This window comes from Chiloscyllium plagiosum, unplaced genomic scaffold (genome assembly GCF_037043375.1).
Source record: "Chiloscyllium plagiosum isolate Xiang-an unplaced genomic scaffold, Cpla_swu_hap1 HiC_scaffold_35, whole genome shotgun sequence".
Taxonomy (NCBI): Eukaryota; Metazoa; Chordata; class Chondrichthyes; order Orectolobiformes; family Hemiscylliidae; genus Chiloscyllium; species Chiloscyllium plagiosum.
This window is the reverse complement of record NW_028270173.1, coordinates 6,355,962-6,373,577: the sequence shown is the minus strand read 5'-3', so window position 1 is coordinate 6,373,577 and position 17,616 is coordinate 6,355,962. Positions and strand designations below refer to the sequence as shown.

Below are 17,616 nucleotides of genomic sequence, written 5' to 3'. Positions count from 1 at the left end.
GGTTAGATCTGATCAGAAAAGTGATACTGTCAAAGCACAGCACACCCTTAGAACTAATCTGGTGTTGCCAGTCTGGGTTACCTGCTCAAGTCTCAGATTGGCTTGCTGAAAGTCAGGCCTGGAACTGAAAGCTGTGTCCTTATGGGCCTGAGGGGAGACTGAGTGAGCTCAGCCAGACTGAGCTTAGGCAGACCAATACAGCTTACCGTAAATCTTCCTGCAAGGTGTCCCGCTCCTGAGTGACTGCCTCCAACTTCTCTCTGAAGTGTGCCGCCTCCCTCTGTCCCTTCTCTCGGCTCTGCCTCAGCTCCTCCTCCAGTTCTGACACCCTATCCTTCAGAGCTGCGCAACTTTTGTCCCGAGATTCGGCCAACTGCAGGATCTGCTGGGACAAGATGCAAACCGATGTAATTTACCGTTGAGAAAGGCCTGCATTAACCTGCCCATCAGAAAGACCATAAAACTTCCTCCCTGCAGCTTCTGAAATTTCCTTAAACAATTCCTGGTTTTCAATTGTTCCATTCGATCCAAGAGTCCATTTCACATGAACGTAAAAAATAGGAAAAGGATCATTCAATACGATCATAGCTGAGTCTGAGCTTCAATGCCACTTTCATGAGTACTCCCCATACCCCTCAACTCCCTGAGACACCAAAAATGAGTTCATCCCAGCCTTAAACATATTCAGTGATGGAACATCTAGAATCCTCTGTGAAAGAGAATTCCAAAGAGTTACAACCTGCTGAGTGCAGACAAGCAAATGCACAAAATAGGGCCAGAAGTAGGCCATTCAGCCCCTCAAATCTGCTCTGCCATTCGACAAATCTAAAGCTGACCTTTTGTGTTTAAAGTTCCACACTCCATCCATCCGCGTAACTTCTGAATCCGCTGCATAGCAAAAACCTATCCACCTCTACTATTCCTGATTAATCTGTGTCTCACCAAGCGCAGATATATTCTATCTCTCAGAATTATCTGAAATAACTTTCCCACTACCGAGGTTAGACTGACTAGTCTGTAATTTCCTCTTCCATCCTTTCTTCCTTTGTTTAGTAACGGGACACTCGCAGTCCATCAGTCCTCTGGCACCTCACCTGTAGCCAGAGAGGATTTGAAAATTGCTGCCAAGGCCCTGATCTCTCCAGCCTGACCTCAACAGCCTGGGATACATTTCATCTGGGCCTGCAGATGTATCTATGCTTAAAGCTGGTAAACCCTCTAGTACCTGCTCTTTGTTAATTTCTCATATTTCGCAGTGCTCCACCCTGCTGCCTACACTTGTGTCATTATTTGGAAGAATTGTGAGGGACAAAATATATCTGCACTTGGAGAGACACAGTTTCATCAAAGATTTGTTAAGGAAAGGCCTTGTTTGACAAATTTGATCAATTTTTTGAGGAAGTAACTAGGAATATTGATGAAGAGGTAATGCATTCGATGTGATTTATAGCAAGGCTTGTGATAAGGTCTCTCCTAGTAGATTGATCAAGGGCAAAGTGATATTCGGAATCCAAAGTTGGTTATTAGGAAGGAAGCAGAGGGTGAAGGTAAAGGTATGTTCTGTGAGTGGAAATCTGTTTCCAGTGAGGTACTGCATGGCTCAGTCCTGGGCCCTTGCTCTTTGTTTTCTATGTTAATGACTTGGACTTAAATACAGGAGTATCTTGAAGAAGTTTGTAGGTGATATAAAAATTGTTAGGGTGGTAAATAATGAGGATGACAGCCATACACTGCCAAAGGACGTGAGAGGACTGGTCAGCTGTGCCAAGCAGTGGAATTCCACCTGAAAAAGTGTGAGGTGCCACTCTTGGAGAAGGTGAACAAGAGATTACTCTAAATAGTCAGACCTTGGAAAATAATGAGGATCAAAAGGACCTTGATGAATATCTCCACAGATCCCTAAAGGTGGTGGGGGAAGAACAGTTGGCTCAGGAGAATACTTGCCTTTATTAGCTGAGGCACAGAATACAAGAGCAAAAAGATTATGATAGAGCTGTATAAAACACTGGTTAGTCCAAAACTGGGGTACGGTGTGCAGTTCCCAGTATAGGAAAGGCGTGAGTGCACTGGAGAGGGTGCTGAGGAGACACACTGGGACGCTGCCTAGGCTAGAGGGGTGTGAAGTATTAGGAAAGATTGGATAGGCTGGGATTATTTTCCTCTAATGAGAGGGGACCTAACGGAGTTGCATAAGATGAAGTGGGACATAGCTAGGCTGGGAAAGAAGGCACTTGTTCATTAGTAGAGGGGTCAATAGCTGGGACCATAGATTTAAGATAAGAGATAGAAGGTTGAGAGGAGAGTTGTGGAGAACTTTATTTCACTCAGAGGGTGGTGGGATCCTGGAAGCCATTACCTGACAGGGCGATTGAGTCAGAAAATCTTGTTAAGACTCAAGTAATGATTGAACTTTTACGTACATTGCAATACATTTCCAGGACTGTTGTGAAACTTGAAAGGGTTCAGAAAAGATCTACAAGGATGTTACCAGGGTTGGAGGATTTGAGCTATAGGGAGAGGCTGAACAGACTGGGGCTGTTTTCCCTGGAGCATCGGAGGCTGAGGGGTGACCTTATAGAGATTTACAAAATTATGAGGGGCATGGATAGGGTAAATAGGCAAAATCTTTTCACTGGGGTCGGGGAGTCCAGAACTAGAGGGCATAGGTTTATGGTGAGAGGGGAAAGATATAAAAGGGACCTAACGGGCAACTTTTTCACACAGAAGGTGGGAAGAGTATGGAATGAGCTGCCAGAGGAAGTGGTGGAGGCTGGTACAATTACAACATTTAAGAGGCATTTGGATGGGTATATGAATAGGAAGGGTTTGGAGGAATATGGGCCGGGTGCTGGCAGGTGGGACTAGAATGGGTTGGGATATCTGGTCAGCATGGACCGAAGGGTTTTTTTTCCATACTGTATATGTCTTTGACTCTATGACTATGACTATGACCTAAAAGCTGGAAAACAGGATTTGCTGCGTCAGATTTTCTTAGCTGGCATGGGTAGGTTGGGCTGAATGGCTTCCTTCATAGAGATGTACAGCATGGAAACCCTTCAGTCCAACCCGTGTAAAAAGGACGTTCCCTAATTTTAAAACACTATTCCCTGGTTCCGGACTCACCCATAAGAGGAAACATCTTTTCCATATCCACCTTGTCAAGATCATTCAGAATATTAAAAACTTCAATCAGGTCAGGCCCCCTCACTCCTCCAAACTCCAGGGGAAACAAGTCAGTCTGCCCTCAAAAGACAATCCACTCATTCCAGGTATCAATCTAGTCAACTTCCTCTGAACCATCTCCAACATGTTCACACCTGTGAGTGAAGTCATTGCTCCTCATCTGAGTCCTGAACAATTGGTACCGAATCCTGAGACTATGTCCTCCATGTTTCAGAGCTCCTGAGCAGTGGAAACCATAAGTATCTACTCTATCTCGGGATTTTTCTTTGTATTCAAAGGGCTCCCAGATATCAGTCCATCCTCATGTTTGACTGGTTTGAGCCTGAGTGCCCTTGACCTTATTATCCAATTAACACTAAGTTACCAATGCAGTTTTATCACTCCCTTCTTACTTTACCATCTTTGATACAGTCCCCATTGTTTATAATGGGAGTGTTGGTGTAAATGGGATTTCTCCACCTTTTAAGAGTTGGAATTGTAATGTTAAAAACAAGAAGCCTCATTCACTTAGGAATTGTCTCCTTTAATCCAGGTTCTATCACATTGAGAAAATGTGAACAGCTCAGTAAAACTGTTTGAATACGTGACCTCCAGTGAAAGCAGCAGATTCTTTTAAAACTCAGAAGACGTTATTGAAATAACTGCTACTTGGAAACCGTTATGGTAGTTTCAAAGTTGAGCTCTTGGTCCTCAGTCTCTCTCTACCACTTGGCCAAATGCTGTGCTAGCAGATTGGAGGTGATAAATTTTTCTTTGTGTTTAATGAAGTTGCCCATATGTCTGCCTACATCAAGACAAGGCTCCCAAGATACAGAAAATCCAGGATTTTGCTATAAACTGCAGCTTTGTTAATCGAGTAATGTAGAATGGAAAGCATGCAAGGTGGGGACGAGTGCTTCATCTAAGCATCTAAAAGTGTCAAGGACTCCTCCAGTATCGTATTGGGAGAGTCAGCTTGGATTACTGAAAAATGTGGTGCTGGAAAAGCACAGCAGGCCAGACAGCACCCGAGGAGCAGGAGAATCGACGTTTCGGGCATAAGCCCTTCTTCAGGAATGAGGCTGGTGTGCCAAGCGGGCTGAGATAAAAGGTAGGGGGAATTTGGGGAGGGACGCTAGGAATACAATAGGTGGAAGGTGGTGAGGGTGATAGGCCGGAGAGGGGGTGAGAGCGGAGAGGTTGGGAAGAAAATTGCAGGTCAAGGGAGCGGTGCTGAATCCGGGGGTTGGGACTGAGATAAGGTGGGGGGAGGGGAAATAAGGAAGCTGGAGAAATCTACATTCATCCCCTGTGGTTGTAGGGTTCCTAGGCAGAAGATGAGGCGCTCTTTCTCCAGGCGTCGTGTGGCCAGGGTCTGGCAATGGAGGAGGCCAAGGACCTGCATGTCCTTGGCGGAGTGGGAGGGGGAGTTAAAGTGTTCAGCCATGGGGCGGTTGGGTTGGTTGGTCCGGGTGTCCCAGAGGTGTTCCCTGAAACGTTCCACAAGTAGGCGGCCTCTCTCTCCAATGTAGAGGAGACCACATCGGGTGCAGCGGATGCAGTATATGATGTGTGTGGAGGTGCAGGTGAATTTGCGACGGATATGGAAGGATCCATTGGGGCCTTGGAGGGAGGTGAGGGGGGAGGTGTGGCCGCAAGTTTTGCACTTCTTGCGGTTGCAGGGGAAGGTGCCGGGAGTGGAGGTTGGGTTGGTGGGGGGTGTGGACCTGACGAGGGAGTTGCGGAGGGAGTGGTCTCTCCAGAACGCTGATAGGGGTGGGGAGGGAAATATATCCCTGGTGGTGGGGTCTGTTTGGAGGTGGCAGAAATGACGGAGGATAATACGATGTATCCGGAGGTTGGTGGGGTGGAAGGTGAGGACCAGTGGGGTTCTGTCCTGGTGGCAATTGGAGGGGAGGGGCTCAAGGGCGGAGGAGCGGGAAGTGGAGGAGATGCAGTGGAGAGCATCGTAGACCACGTTGGAGGGGAAATTGCAGTCTTTGAAGAAGGAGGCCATTTGTGCTGTTCGTTAGTGGAATTGGTCCTCCTGGGAGCAGATGCAGCGGAGGCGAAGGAATTGGGAATGTGGGATGGCGTTTTTACTGGGGGCAGGGTGGGAGGAGGTGTAATCTAGGTAGCTGTGGGAGTCGGTCGGTTTGTAGTAAATGTCTGTGTTGAGTCAGTCGCCCGAGATAGAAATGGAGAGGTCTAGGAAGGGGAGGGAGGAGTCTGAGATGGTCCAGGTAAATTTGTGGTTGGGATGGAAGGTGTTAGTAAAGTGGATGAACTGCTCAACCTCCTCGTGGGAGCACAAGGTAGCGCCAATACATAAATCGATGTAGCAGAGGAAAAGGTGGGGGGGTGGGACCAGTGTAGTTGCGGAAGATGGACTGTTCCACATATCCTCCGAAGAGGCAGGCATAGCTGGGGCCCATGCGGGTGCCCATGGCTACTCCTTTGGTTTGGAGGAAGTGGGAGGATTGGAAGGTGAAGTTGTTAAGAGTGAGGACAAGTTCAGTCAGTCGAAGGAGGGTGTCAGTGGAAGGGTACTGGTTGGGTCGGTGGAAGAGGAAGAAGCGGAGGGCTTGGAGGCCTTCGTGATGGCAGATGGAAGTGTATAGAGATTGGATGTCCATCGTGAAGATAAGGCGTTGGGGGCCGGGGAAGAGAAAATCATGGAGGAGTTGGAGGGCGTGGGTGATGTCCCGAATGTAGGTGGGGAGTTCTTGAACTAAGAGGGACAGGACAGTGTCGAGGTATGCAGAGATGAGTTCGGTGGGGCAGGAGCAGGCTGAGACAATGGGTCGGCCGGGGCAGTCAGGTTTGTGGATTTTGGGCAGGAGGTAGAAACGGACGGTGCGAGGTTGTGGGACTATGAGGTTGGAGGCGGTGGATGGGAGGTCCCCGAGGTGATGAGGTTATGGATGGTCTGGGAGATGATGGTTTGGTGGTGGGAGGTGGGGTCATGGTCAAGGGGGCAGTAGGAGGAGGTGTCCGCGAGTTGGCGTCTAGCTTCAGCGGTGTAAAGATCAGTGCGCCAAACTACCACCGCGCCTCCCTTGTCTGCTGGTTTGATGGTGAGGTTGGGGTTGGAGCTGAGGGAGTGGAGGGCTGCGCGTTGTTACACGCTCAGGCCTCTTCACTTGAGAACTAAGGACATTCCCCTTGAGTCAGGACGAACATATTATTGTCATCTTGCAAACTTGCCCTCAGCCCTTCTCATTAACAAACAGCTTTAATACAGAGAGAGGAAACAAGAGAGTGGCACCTTGAAGTCCCCACTACTCTGCAGCGAAAGGAATTAAAGCACAGAATGGTGTGCAGGGTGTTTGAGCAACAGGAGACAGACAGCAGTAGTTGAAGGGAATTTCTCAAAATGGAGAAAGGTGACCAGTGGTGTTCCACAGGGGTCAGTGTTGAGGCCACTGTTGTTTGTAATATACATAAATGAACTGGAAGAGGGCATTGTTGGTATGATCAGCAAGTTTGCAGATGACATGAAGATTGGTGGAGTAGCAGAATGCATAAGGGAATGTCAGAGAATACAGGAGGATATAGGTAGACTGGAGAGTTGGGCGGAAAAGTGGCAGATGGTTTTCAATCCAGACAAATGTGAGGTGATGCATTTAGGCAAGTCTAATTCTAGAGTGAATTATACAATGAATGGAAGAGCCTTGGGAAAAGTTGATGGGCAGAGAGATCTGGGATTGCAGGTCCTTTGTACCCTGAAGGTTGCTGCACAGGTGGATAGAGTGGTCAAGAAGGGATATAGTATGTTTGCTTTCATCAGATGGGGTGTTGAGTATAAGAGCTGGCAAGTCATGTTAACATTGTACAAGACATTGGTTCGGCCACATTTAGAATATTGTGTACAGTTCTGGTTGCCACATTACCAAAAGGATGTGGACGCTTTGGAGAGGGTGCAGAGAAGGTTTACGAGGATGTTGCCTGATATGGAAGGTGCTAGCTATGAAGAAAGGTTGAGTAGGTTAGGTTTATTTTCATTAGAAAAAAGGAGGTTGAGGGAGGATCTGATTGAGGTTTACAAAATCAAGAAGGGTATAGACAGGGTGGATAGAGACAAGCTTTTTCCCAGGGTGAAGGATTCAATAACGAGAGGCCAAGCTTTCAAGGTGAGAGGTGGAAAGTTGAAGGGGGATACACATGGCAAGTACTTTACACAGAAGGTGGAGGACGTTTGGAATGCGTTGCCAGCAGAGGTGGTAGAGGCAGGTACAGTAGATTAATTTAAGATGTGTCTGGACAGATACATGAGGTGGGGAGCAGAGGGATACAGATGCTTAGGAATTGACTGACAGGTTTAGACAGTACATTTGGATCGGCTCAGGCTTGGAGAGCGGAAGGGCATGTTCCTGGGCTGTAAATTTTCTTTGTTCTTTCTATTCCACCCAGCCAGACAATACCTCTGCCATGCGTTGATACTGAGCATCCTGCAGCCTGGCAATCTGTAACTGGTTGTCCTCAGACTTTGCTGCAGCTTGCTTGGCCAGCTCCTCTTCCAGAGCAGACACCTCGTGACGATAGCGCTCCCTCAGCTCTTTCAACTCACTCCTCAGCTGCTCTGCCTCCTCGCTCGAAGCAGCCTGTGCCAGCACCAGTTGGGTTTCCAGGCGCTGGATTTCCAGTTGATGCTGGCTCTGTACCCCGTCCGTCTCGACCTGGCACTGAAATTGGAGCTGGCTAGCCTCCCGCCTCTGCTCCCGCAGCTCTGCCCGCATCTCCCCCAGCTGCTCGGTTAGCTGTGTCACCAGGCTCTCCTTCTCTCTGATCACTGTAGCCTGCTGCTCCACCGTGCTCCTCAGCAGCCGTGCCTCCCCAGTCAAGCGGTGGATTTCCCGGATCTGCTCAGTAATGATCTCCGCCTGCTCAGTCGCTTCCCTGGGCCATTTGTGGGCCCTCTCCTGATCCAAGGACCTGTGCAGATTTGGAACAAGAAGACTCACACTAACTCAAAAGGCTACAGATGCTGAGAATTTGAAACAAAAGTAAAGAAGGCGAGGTATGCTCAACAGGTCAGGCAGTATCTGCAAAAGGAACAAAGTGTTATTCAAGTGCCAGCTATCGCTTTGTTGATGCTCCCTGTCCTGCTATTTACTTCCTGTGTTTTCTATTTGTTCGAGGAGAGGATATGAGTGAGCCCCTCCCACGCCGTATAGAGTCACAGAGATGTACAGCACGGAAACAGACCCTTCAGTCCAACTCGTCCATGCCAACCTGATATCTCAATCCAATCTAGTCCCAACTGCCAGCACCTGGCCCATATCCCTCCAAACCCTTTCTATTCATATATCCATCCAGAGGCCTTTTAAATGTTGCAATTGCCTCCACCACTTCCACTGGCAGCTCATTTCTGCATGAAAAAGTTGCCCCTTAGGTCTCTTTTATATCTTTCCCCTCTCACTCTAAATCTACGCCCTCTAGTTCTGGACTCCCCTACCAAAGTGAAAAGACCTTGTCTATTTACCCTACCCCTGCCCCTCACAATTTTGTAAACCTCTATAAGGTCACCCCTCAGCTTCTGATGTTCCAGGGAAAACAGCCCCAGCCTGTTCAGCCTCTCCCTGTAGCTCAGATCCTCCAACCCTGGCAATATCCTTGTAAATCTTTTCTGAACCCTTTCAAGTTTCACAACATCTTTCCGATAGGAAGGAGACCAGAATTGCATGCAATATTCCAAAAGTGGCCTAACCAATGTCCTGTACAGCCATAACATGACCTCCCAACTCCTGTACTCAATACTCTGACTAATAAAGGAAAGCATACCAAACGCCTTCTTCACTATCCTATCTACCTGCGACTCCACTTTCAAGGAGCTATGAACCTGCACTCCAAGGTCTCTTTGTTCAGCAATACTCCCTAGCACCTTCCCATTAAGTGTACAAGTCCTGCTAAGATTTGCTTTCCTAAATTGCAGCACCTTGCATTTATCTAAATTAAACTCCATCTGCTACTTCTCAGCCGATTGGCCCATCTGATCAAGATTACATTGTAACATATGGTAACCACCTTCGCTGTTCACTACACCACCAATGTATCGTTCCCAGACCTACCACGGATGCCTGAAACCATGGATAGTACGGAGTTCTATCATTTAAACAGGAAATTTACCTTCCGGCAGTTCCCTGGAATTATTTCTGGAATGCTCCGTGTAATATTTTCCAGCCCGCCATAAACCACGGATAACTGAATCCATGAAAACCAAATCTGTAGATGCAGGGATTCTACTGCACATATTATGGATTGAAACTGCTCAGTATTGCCACTACCACCATGTCAGTAAAGGCAGGCTTTGCACTCCTGCCCATTTGCAAACACGACCAGCATCCTGCAGCAACATTCCCTCAAAGCTGCAGCAGCAGCAGAGAGGCTGTGCACAGTAAGTGGTCCCTTTCAGGCATGGCCATGTGCCTCTGCATTGCAATTTTAAAGTGACCACACAAGGCAACAAACAGACTGTGCACAGCGAAAAGAAATTAAAGGATATAGTACTCTGCAGCCCATGACGTTTACAGCACAGAAACAGGCCATTCAGCCCAACTGGTAACTACAGTAAAACGGTTATGTTAGAATATAGAACATTACAGCACAGAACAGGACTTTGGCCCCCGATGTTGTGCTGACCTGTGGAACCAATCTAAAGCCTGTCTAATTTATACTATTCCATTTTCATCCATATGCCCATCCAATGACCATTTAAATGTCCTTAAGTTGGCGAGTCTACAACTGTTGCACGCCCCTACTACTCTCTGAGTAAAGGAACTACCTCTGACATCTGTCCTATATCTATCACCCCTCAATTTAAAGCTATGTCCCCTTGTGCTAGCCATCACCATCCGAGGAAAAAGGCTCTCACTGTCCACCCTATCTAACCCTCTAATTACCTTATATGTCTCAATTAAGTCACCTCTCAACCTTCTTCTCTCTAATGAAAACAGCCTCAAGTTCCTCAGCCGTTCCTCATAAGACCTTCCCTCCATACCAGGAAACATCCCAGTAAATCCCCTCGACACCCTTTCCAAAGCTTCCATATCCTTCCCATAATGCGGTGACCAAAACTGTTTGCAATACTCCAAGTGCGGCAGCACCAGAGTTTTGTACAGCTACAGCATGACCTCGTGGTTCCAAAACTCAGTCCTCCTACTAATAAAAGCCAATACACCGTATGCCTTCTTAACAGCCCTATCAACCTGGATGGCAACTTTCAGGGATCTATGTACATGGACACCAACATCTCTGCTCATCTGCAGTACCAAGAATCTTGCCATTAACCCAGTACTTTTTATTCCTGTTGCTCCCAAAGTGAATCACCTCAAACTTTTCCACATTAAACTTCATTTGCCACTTCTCAGCCAAGCTCTGCAGCTCATCTATGTCCTCTGTAACCTGCAACATCCTTCAGCAGTATCCTCAATTCCATTGACCTTAGAATCATCTGCACATTTACTAACCCAACCTTCTCCACCTTCATCTAGGTCATTTAGAAAAATGAAAAACAGCAGTGGCCCCAAAACAGACTCTTGCTGTACACCACTAGTAGCTGAACTCCAGGATGAACATTTCCCATCAACCACCACCCTCTGTCTTCTTCTAGCTAGCCACTATCTGATCCAAACCACTAAATCACACTCAATCCATGACTCCATATTTTGTGCAATAGCCCACCGTGGGGAACCTTATCATATGCTGAATTGAAATCCACTAACACCACATCAACTGCTTTACCCTCATCCACCTGTTTGGTCACCATCTCAAAGAACTCAATAAGGTTTGTGAGGCATAATCTATCCTTCACGAAAGCTTGTTGACTATCCCTAATCAATTTATTCCTTTCTAGATGATTATAGATCCTATCTCTTATAACCTTTTCCAACACTTTACCCACAAACGACATAAGGCTCACTGACCTATAATTACCAGAGTTGTCTCTACTTCCCTTCTTGAACAAGGGAACAACATTTGCTATCCTCCAGTCTTCTGGCACTATTCCTGTAGATAATGATGACACAAAGGTCAAAGCTAAATGCTCTGCAATCTTCTCCCTGGCTTCCCAGAGAATCCTAGGATAAATCCCAGCCAGCCCAGGAGACATCTATTTTTACAATTTCCAGAATTGCTAACATCTCATCCTTCTGACCCTCAGTCCCATCTAGTCTCATAGCTTGTATCTCAGTATTCTCCTCAACAACATTGTCTTTTTCTAGTGTAAATACTGACAAAAAATATTCATTTAGCACTTCCCCTGACTCCACACACAACTTCCCAGCACTATCCTTGATTGGCCCTCATCTTTCTTTTGTCATTCTTTTATTTCTGATATACCTATACAAAGCTTTTGGGTTTTCCTTGATCCTATCTCCAAATGACTTCTCATGTCCCCTTCTGGCTCTTCTTAGCTCTCTCTCTAGGTCTTTCCTGTCTAACCTAAAACTCTCAAGCACCCTAACAGAGCCTTCACATCTCATCCTAGCACTGTGTAGAATGCTGTTAAGGCATTATCTCAGTTTGAGATTCAGAGCAGTAAAGAACAGAGGATAGCTGTGAAAACAGAAAATAAAGATCAACAACCAAAAAGAAGTAGGGCATAAACAAGACAGCCAACAGCGATTTAGATTTGATTTTCTTTTACATGGCCACATGTTATGTGCAGTTTTGGGCCCCACATCCTAGGAAGGATGTATTGGGTCTGGAGCGTGTTCAGAGGATGTTCATGGGAATGGTCCCAGGAATGAAAAGCTTAACATATAACGACTCTGGGTCTATAATCGATGGAGTTCAGGAAAATGGGGGGGGGGGGATCTAATTGAAACATATAGAATACTGAGTGGTTTAGGCAAAATAGATGTTGGGAAGATGTTTCTATTGGTAGGACAGACTAGGAGTAAAGTCTTAGAGTAAAGAGAAGACCTTTAAGAATGGTGATAAAGAGAAACTTCTTCAACCAGAGAGTGGGGAATCTATGGAATTCATTGCCACTGATGGCTGTGAAGGCTAGGTCATTGAGTATATTCAAGACTGAGATAGATAGGTTCTTGAGTATCAAGGGGATCAAGGACTAAAGGGAGAATGGGGTTGAGAGACTTTTCATCCATGACTGAATGACAGAGCAGACTTGATGGGCTGAATGGCCTAATTTCTGCTCCTATGTCTTATGGTCTTCTGGCATGTAGGGATGGACCTAGCAGGCAATCTTGCTTCATGTGCTTGGTGTGTGTGGGTGAGATGGGGGAAATTAGTTGTTCTTACACTTTTGTGTAATAATATGTGGCTCATTCACAGGCTGTCATATATTAACCCAGTCCACCTGCTCAAAAAGGCTGATTTCTGACAAAGAGATCACACTGGGCAGGCCTACAGATCTATGAGACAGTAACATCTGAGGATCCCTACTGCTGTCTGCTTTATGGAAAATGCCTACAGATTTCTGAAGCATGAATAAACGGAGCAAACTTACTGATCTCTTAAGTACAGACACTTGGGGCTGGCAGTCCTACAGATCTCTGAAACATGGACAGAAAGGGGAATCCTGTAGATCTCTTAGGGATATGTGGGCAAGATCAATGGATCTCCCAGATTGGGATATACAGGACATTTTATCAACTTTGAAAGGTGTGGCTATATCAGAGAGAACATCAGCCAGTGCAGAAAGAGCTGGACACCCATTCTCCGGACAAACACTTTACCTAGCTCTGCTGCAGACTTTATCCATTTCACCCCCTGCGCGCCCTCTGGACATGTCTCTGTTGGATGCACTGTGTAGCTCTCGCAGGCGTTCATTTTCTCGCCGCAATTCCAGGATGTCCTTGGTAGCCTTGGACAGAGCAGCCCAGGGGTCTGTGTCCACTGCTGGTGGGCCGGGGCACCGAACCTCAAAGTGTGACGGGGGGATCAGACCCTTCGCTTCTGTGAATAAAGAAACAGCTCCATTAATATTCCCAGCAACGGACTGATGGACGTTTCTAAATCCTCCACTCCGTTCCAGCTTAATTAACCTCAAGAAAAGTAATTTATTGACTGAAACATGCAAGTAACTGTACATAAATATACTTTATTCTTTCAGATTTGTAGGGCTGTTGTGAAACTTTCTCATGGAAGTTTGATGGTGTTAACACCTTGTTTGACAGGTACCTTAATCTCTGAGATAAAAATGCAGGCCCAGTGTTTCAAGCCTCTCTCCATACTGGCACATCCTGGTCAACCACCTAGGAATCCAGCATCTCTATCGCCACAATCTCTGTTGAAAAGTTCGAAACTTACTCACAGAGTTATAACTTTGTTCTTACGAAGCACATGGTCATAACCATTTTCTGTTGCCAATTTTCTATTATGTAGTCATCTATTAGTAATGTTCTCTGTCCTGTATGAGTACAAGGTATCTATACATCCACATTCATTTCTCAGCCATATACACACATCTATGATATACATATTTCAAAGTTCTATAGGACCACCTGACATATCTAGAGCTCAGCTCTATCGAGTTGAGATTTAAAATCAGATTTCCAGAATCTTATTGAATAGCAGAACAGACTTGAAGAGCCGAATGGCCTACGCTTGCTCCTTGTTTGAATTTCAATAAAAGAAACTCACACATCTATATCTAGGGATCCATATATCTGTTGAACTATTTATACCTTAGATATTGAATGGACTGTCCCATTATCTGAAACCTAGGTATCTACATATCTGCATCATTTATCTATGTCAGTGACAGCAATAAGACTGTCTCATATAGAAGTCTTTCAAGTATGAATACTTCTACCAACATAACAACACAGTAGATATCTAAATGTCAACTCTGTATGTTTACATTTAAAACCTCCATTTTCTTCCTAGGTAGTCACTCAGGCTGAACTGATTTTCACCCACTTGTTTCCCAGAGAACAATACATTTATGAGACTTTGTAGCTCAAGTTGTGGATCAGGTTGTAAATTTGCTAGATGAGCTGTTAGACTTGTTCTCAGATGTTTCTGCACGATGCTAGGTAGCATCATCAGTGACCCTCTGGTGAACCATTGGGATTCTGTCCTGTTTGCTAGTTATCTGTCTCAGTTTGTTGTGGTCGGTGATATCATTTCCAGTTCTGTTTCTGAGAGGTTGGTAAATGGGGTCCAAATCGATATGTTTGTTAATGGAGTTCCGGTTTGAATGCCAGGCCTCTAGGAATTCCCGTTTGTGTCTTTGTTTAGCCTGTCCCAGGATGGATGTATTGTCCCACTCAAACTGGTGTCCCTCTTCAGGCCCCATGTGGTTTGGATTTGGGGCCCATTTACCAGCCTCTCAGAAACAGAACTGGAAATGTTATCACCCATCACAACAAACCAAGACAGATAAATAGCAAGCAGGACAGAACTCCAATGCTTCACTAGAGGCTCACTGATAATGTTACCAAGCACGGTGACGAAACATTTGAGAACAAACCCACCAGCTAAGCAAGCAAACTTACAATCTAAACAATAGATGTATCCCTAAATCTCCAGAACCTATGGATGGCTCACATCTTGGAGCGTCAATAGATTGATCCAATACCCCCAGGGATCTATAGATTTATTCTCATTTCCCAGGGAACCTATAGATTTATCTCCATATTCCGGGGATCTATAGATTCATCCCCATTTCGCAGGGATCTATAGATCACTCCAAGCCACAAGGACCAATAGACTTATCCCTACTTCCCAGGGACCTATAGATTTATCCCCATTTCCCAGGGATCTATACATTTATTCCCATTTCCCAGGGAACCTATAGATTTATCTCCATATCCCAGGGATCTGTAGATCACTCCAAACCACAAGGACCTATATTATCCCTACTTCCCAGTGAGGATTTATCCTCACACCTTGGGATCTACGGATTTCTCTCTGTATCTTGGAGATCCATTGAATTCTGTCATTTCCCAGGATCTATCGACATCTCAATATTCCTGGAATATGCAGCAAAGTCCATATCGCAAGGATGTACAATCCTAGGGATCTATAGATCTCTCCCCCAAGGGTCTACTCGAGTGCAACGTGGAGATGAGGGTTCCCACGTCATTCTCATTTGCATCCGTGAACAGTGTTTTTGTTTTGTTATTTTTATATTTTAATTTTCTGTTACCGTGGTGTCTGCCGCTGAAAGCTGCCGGTGGCTCCAGTCCCGGCTCGAGCTGCCGCCGGCTCCTCGCCGACATGGCGCCGCCAACCGTCAAACTGCGGTGTCCCAGGAACAGCCGTCCGCCGGAAACAGGTTACTGACACCGCCTGCCACCCAGCGGTGCCGCAGAGACAGTCGTCCGTCGGAAACAGGTTCCCCTCTACCTCCAACTTCATAAATCCATCTCACCCACTCCGGGTGTCCCGGGGACAGCCATGGGGTTGGGGGCGGGACAAAAATCAGCCATCAACAAAACAAAATTTCACCCATATGGGTTTCATATATAATGTGGTGATTGGAACCAAGTGGATCTTAATGACTATGAGATCCTTGACTAAGGTTGTTTACCTAGGTCAATCAGGGAGCCAAGGGTGACAGATATAAACAGGAGATTCAGAGTCTCCTCTCTTCCGGGACTGACTACAAGTTGGCTGGTCACAGCCTATGTACTGTGCAATTGTAAATAAAAGGTGACTTGGTGATGAGATACTGGTCTCTATGCAGTTATTTTGCACAGCTAATTACATACTTTGTGTTTGTTTTTCAGAAGAAACCTCTGTTGTAAAGTAGGGTGTAGAGAATTGTTAGATCCCCAACAGCAGAGTTTTGTACTCTCCCACCAATTACAATGTGGTAATGAACAGATCTCCGGGGTAGAGAAAGGACCAAGCTGGACATAATCAGCATCAAGTCACTTCTGTGGATAAATTTTGTACCTATTGTTCCACCTTCACACCTACCTCTGAACCTGCTGAGTTTTCCAGTATGGTTTACTTTTTATTTAAGCATCCATGACATTTGCCATTGTGTTACCATTTATCAAAGAATCGATAATGATGCCCAAAACATCAAGGAAAAACCTTCTGCTTTTCTTAGTAACATGGGGGCTATTGAATCATCTGGAGCAGTCAGACGGAGCATCAGTTTTAAAATCTTGTCTGAAATGTAGCTCTCTGAAAACTGCAGTTAAATGTCAGCCTTGTTTTTATTTTTTGTATGTATTCAACCTCTGGAGTGGGACTAAAACCCAGAGCCTAGTGGTTCAGAGGCAAGTATACTCTCAGGTCGGCGCTTTCTCTCCAGTGACACACGGGTGAACATAACCATGGAGGGGAAACTATCAGTTAACTGACAGAACAATTTCCTCAGTTGTCTGCTGTCTGAGACAGCTTACAACCACCATGGTCAAGCTCACGAGAAGGATCTCTGATATGACTATCCTGCCTCACCAAGAAGAATGGGGCAGAGGTACAAACAAAACTTGAGGAGCTGACCCCTCAAAAAAATGGAAACAGAGTTGCCACCTCATCCATTCTATATTGTGGAAGATGGACTCTTTGAGGCTGCAGAACTTATGGTCAGCCTGGGAGATTATGAACTGACTTAACTGTATTAGAACATAGAAAAGTACAGCACAGAACAGGCTCTTTGGCCCACAATGTTGTGCTGAGGTTTAATCCTAACGTAAAATATAATAACTTAACCTACACACCCATCAACTCACTGCTCTCCATTTGCCTGTCCAGCAGTCACTTAAATGTCCCTAATGACTCTGCTTCCACCACCACCACTGACAACACATTCATGCATTCACAACTCTGCATAAAGTACCTACCGTTGACGTCTCCTCTATACCTTTTCCCATATATCTTAAAACTATGACCTCCTCGTACCCTGCCCTGGGGAAATGTCTCTGGCTATTGACTCTATCTATTCCTCTCATTACCTTGTATACCTCGATCAGGTCTCCTCCCTTCCTCCTTCTCTCCAGAGAGAAACGTCCGAGCTTTTTCAACCTTTCTTCATAAGGCAAGCCCTCCAGACCATGCAGCATCTTGGTAAACCTTCTTTGCACCCTCTCCAAAGCCTCCGTATTTTTCCACAGGACTACTGTGTGTGACCCCCCTCTACTCTGTAGAGTGCCCCACAGGCTACTTGTGGATGGCAGGACCAAAAGCCACAGCTGACCAACAAGAGTGAGGAAGGGGAGGGTGTCAGCAGCAAACAATGGAAACGTTTTCATGTTAAGAGGAGTCAGATATAACATAGGGACTAAGAATTCAGAATCGGAGCAAGTTGAGAAAGTGGTTAATTTGTTTATCCTTTAATATTGCATGGAATGTGGGCATCCCTGGCAAGGCTGGCAACTGTTGCTCATCCCTAGTTGCCCTTGAACTGATTGGGCAATTTCAAAGAACATTTAAATGTCAACCACATTGCTGTGGGTCTGGAGATACATATAGAGTAGGCCAGGTAACAGTGATGGATTTCCTTGCCTCAAGAACATTAGTGAAGTACAT

General features: G+C 45.8%; 1 protein-coding gene across 7 annotated transcripts in view; it reads right to left on the bottom strand.

The window, feature by feature from the left end:
• cchcr1 (coiled-coil alpha-helical rod protein 1) overlaps positions 1–15,371 on the bottom strand; it is a 45,623-nt gene extending 30,252 nt beyond the window's left edge. For 6 of the 7 annotated variants that reach the window (XR_015752997.1, XM_087979153.1, XM_087979154.1 and 3 more), the window contains exons 1-4: positions 15,281–15,371; positions 12,864–13,083; positions 7,587–8,097; positions 207–382 (exon numbers count right to left, since the gene is read on the bottom strand). Coding sequence is in view for 6 of the 7 variants with exons in the window: in XM_087979153.1 (XP_087835279.1) it covers positions 207–382; positions 7,587–8,097; positions 12,864–13,083; positions 15,281–15,353 (980 nt within the window). In the remaining variant the exon portion in view is untranslated. Of the gene's footprint in view, positions 1–206; positions 383–7,586; positions 8,098–12,863; positions 13,084–13,308; positions 13,384–15,280 lie in introns of those variants that run through there. The other variant, XM_087979158.1, reaches the window with a different exon arrangement.
• Positions 15,372–17,616: the final 2,245 nt, after the last annotated feature.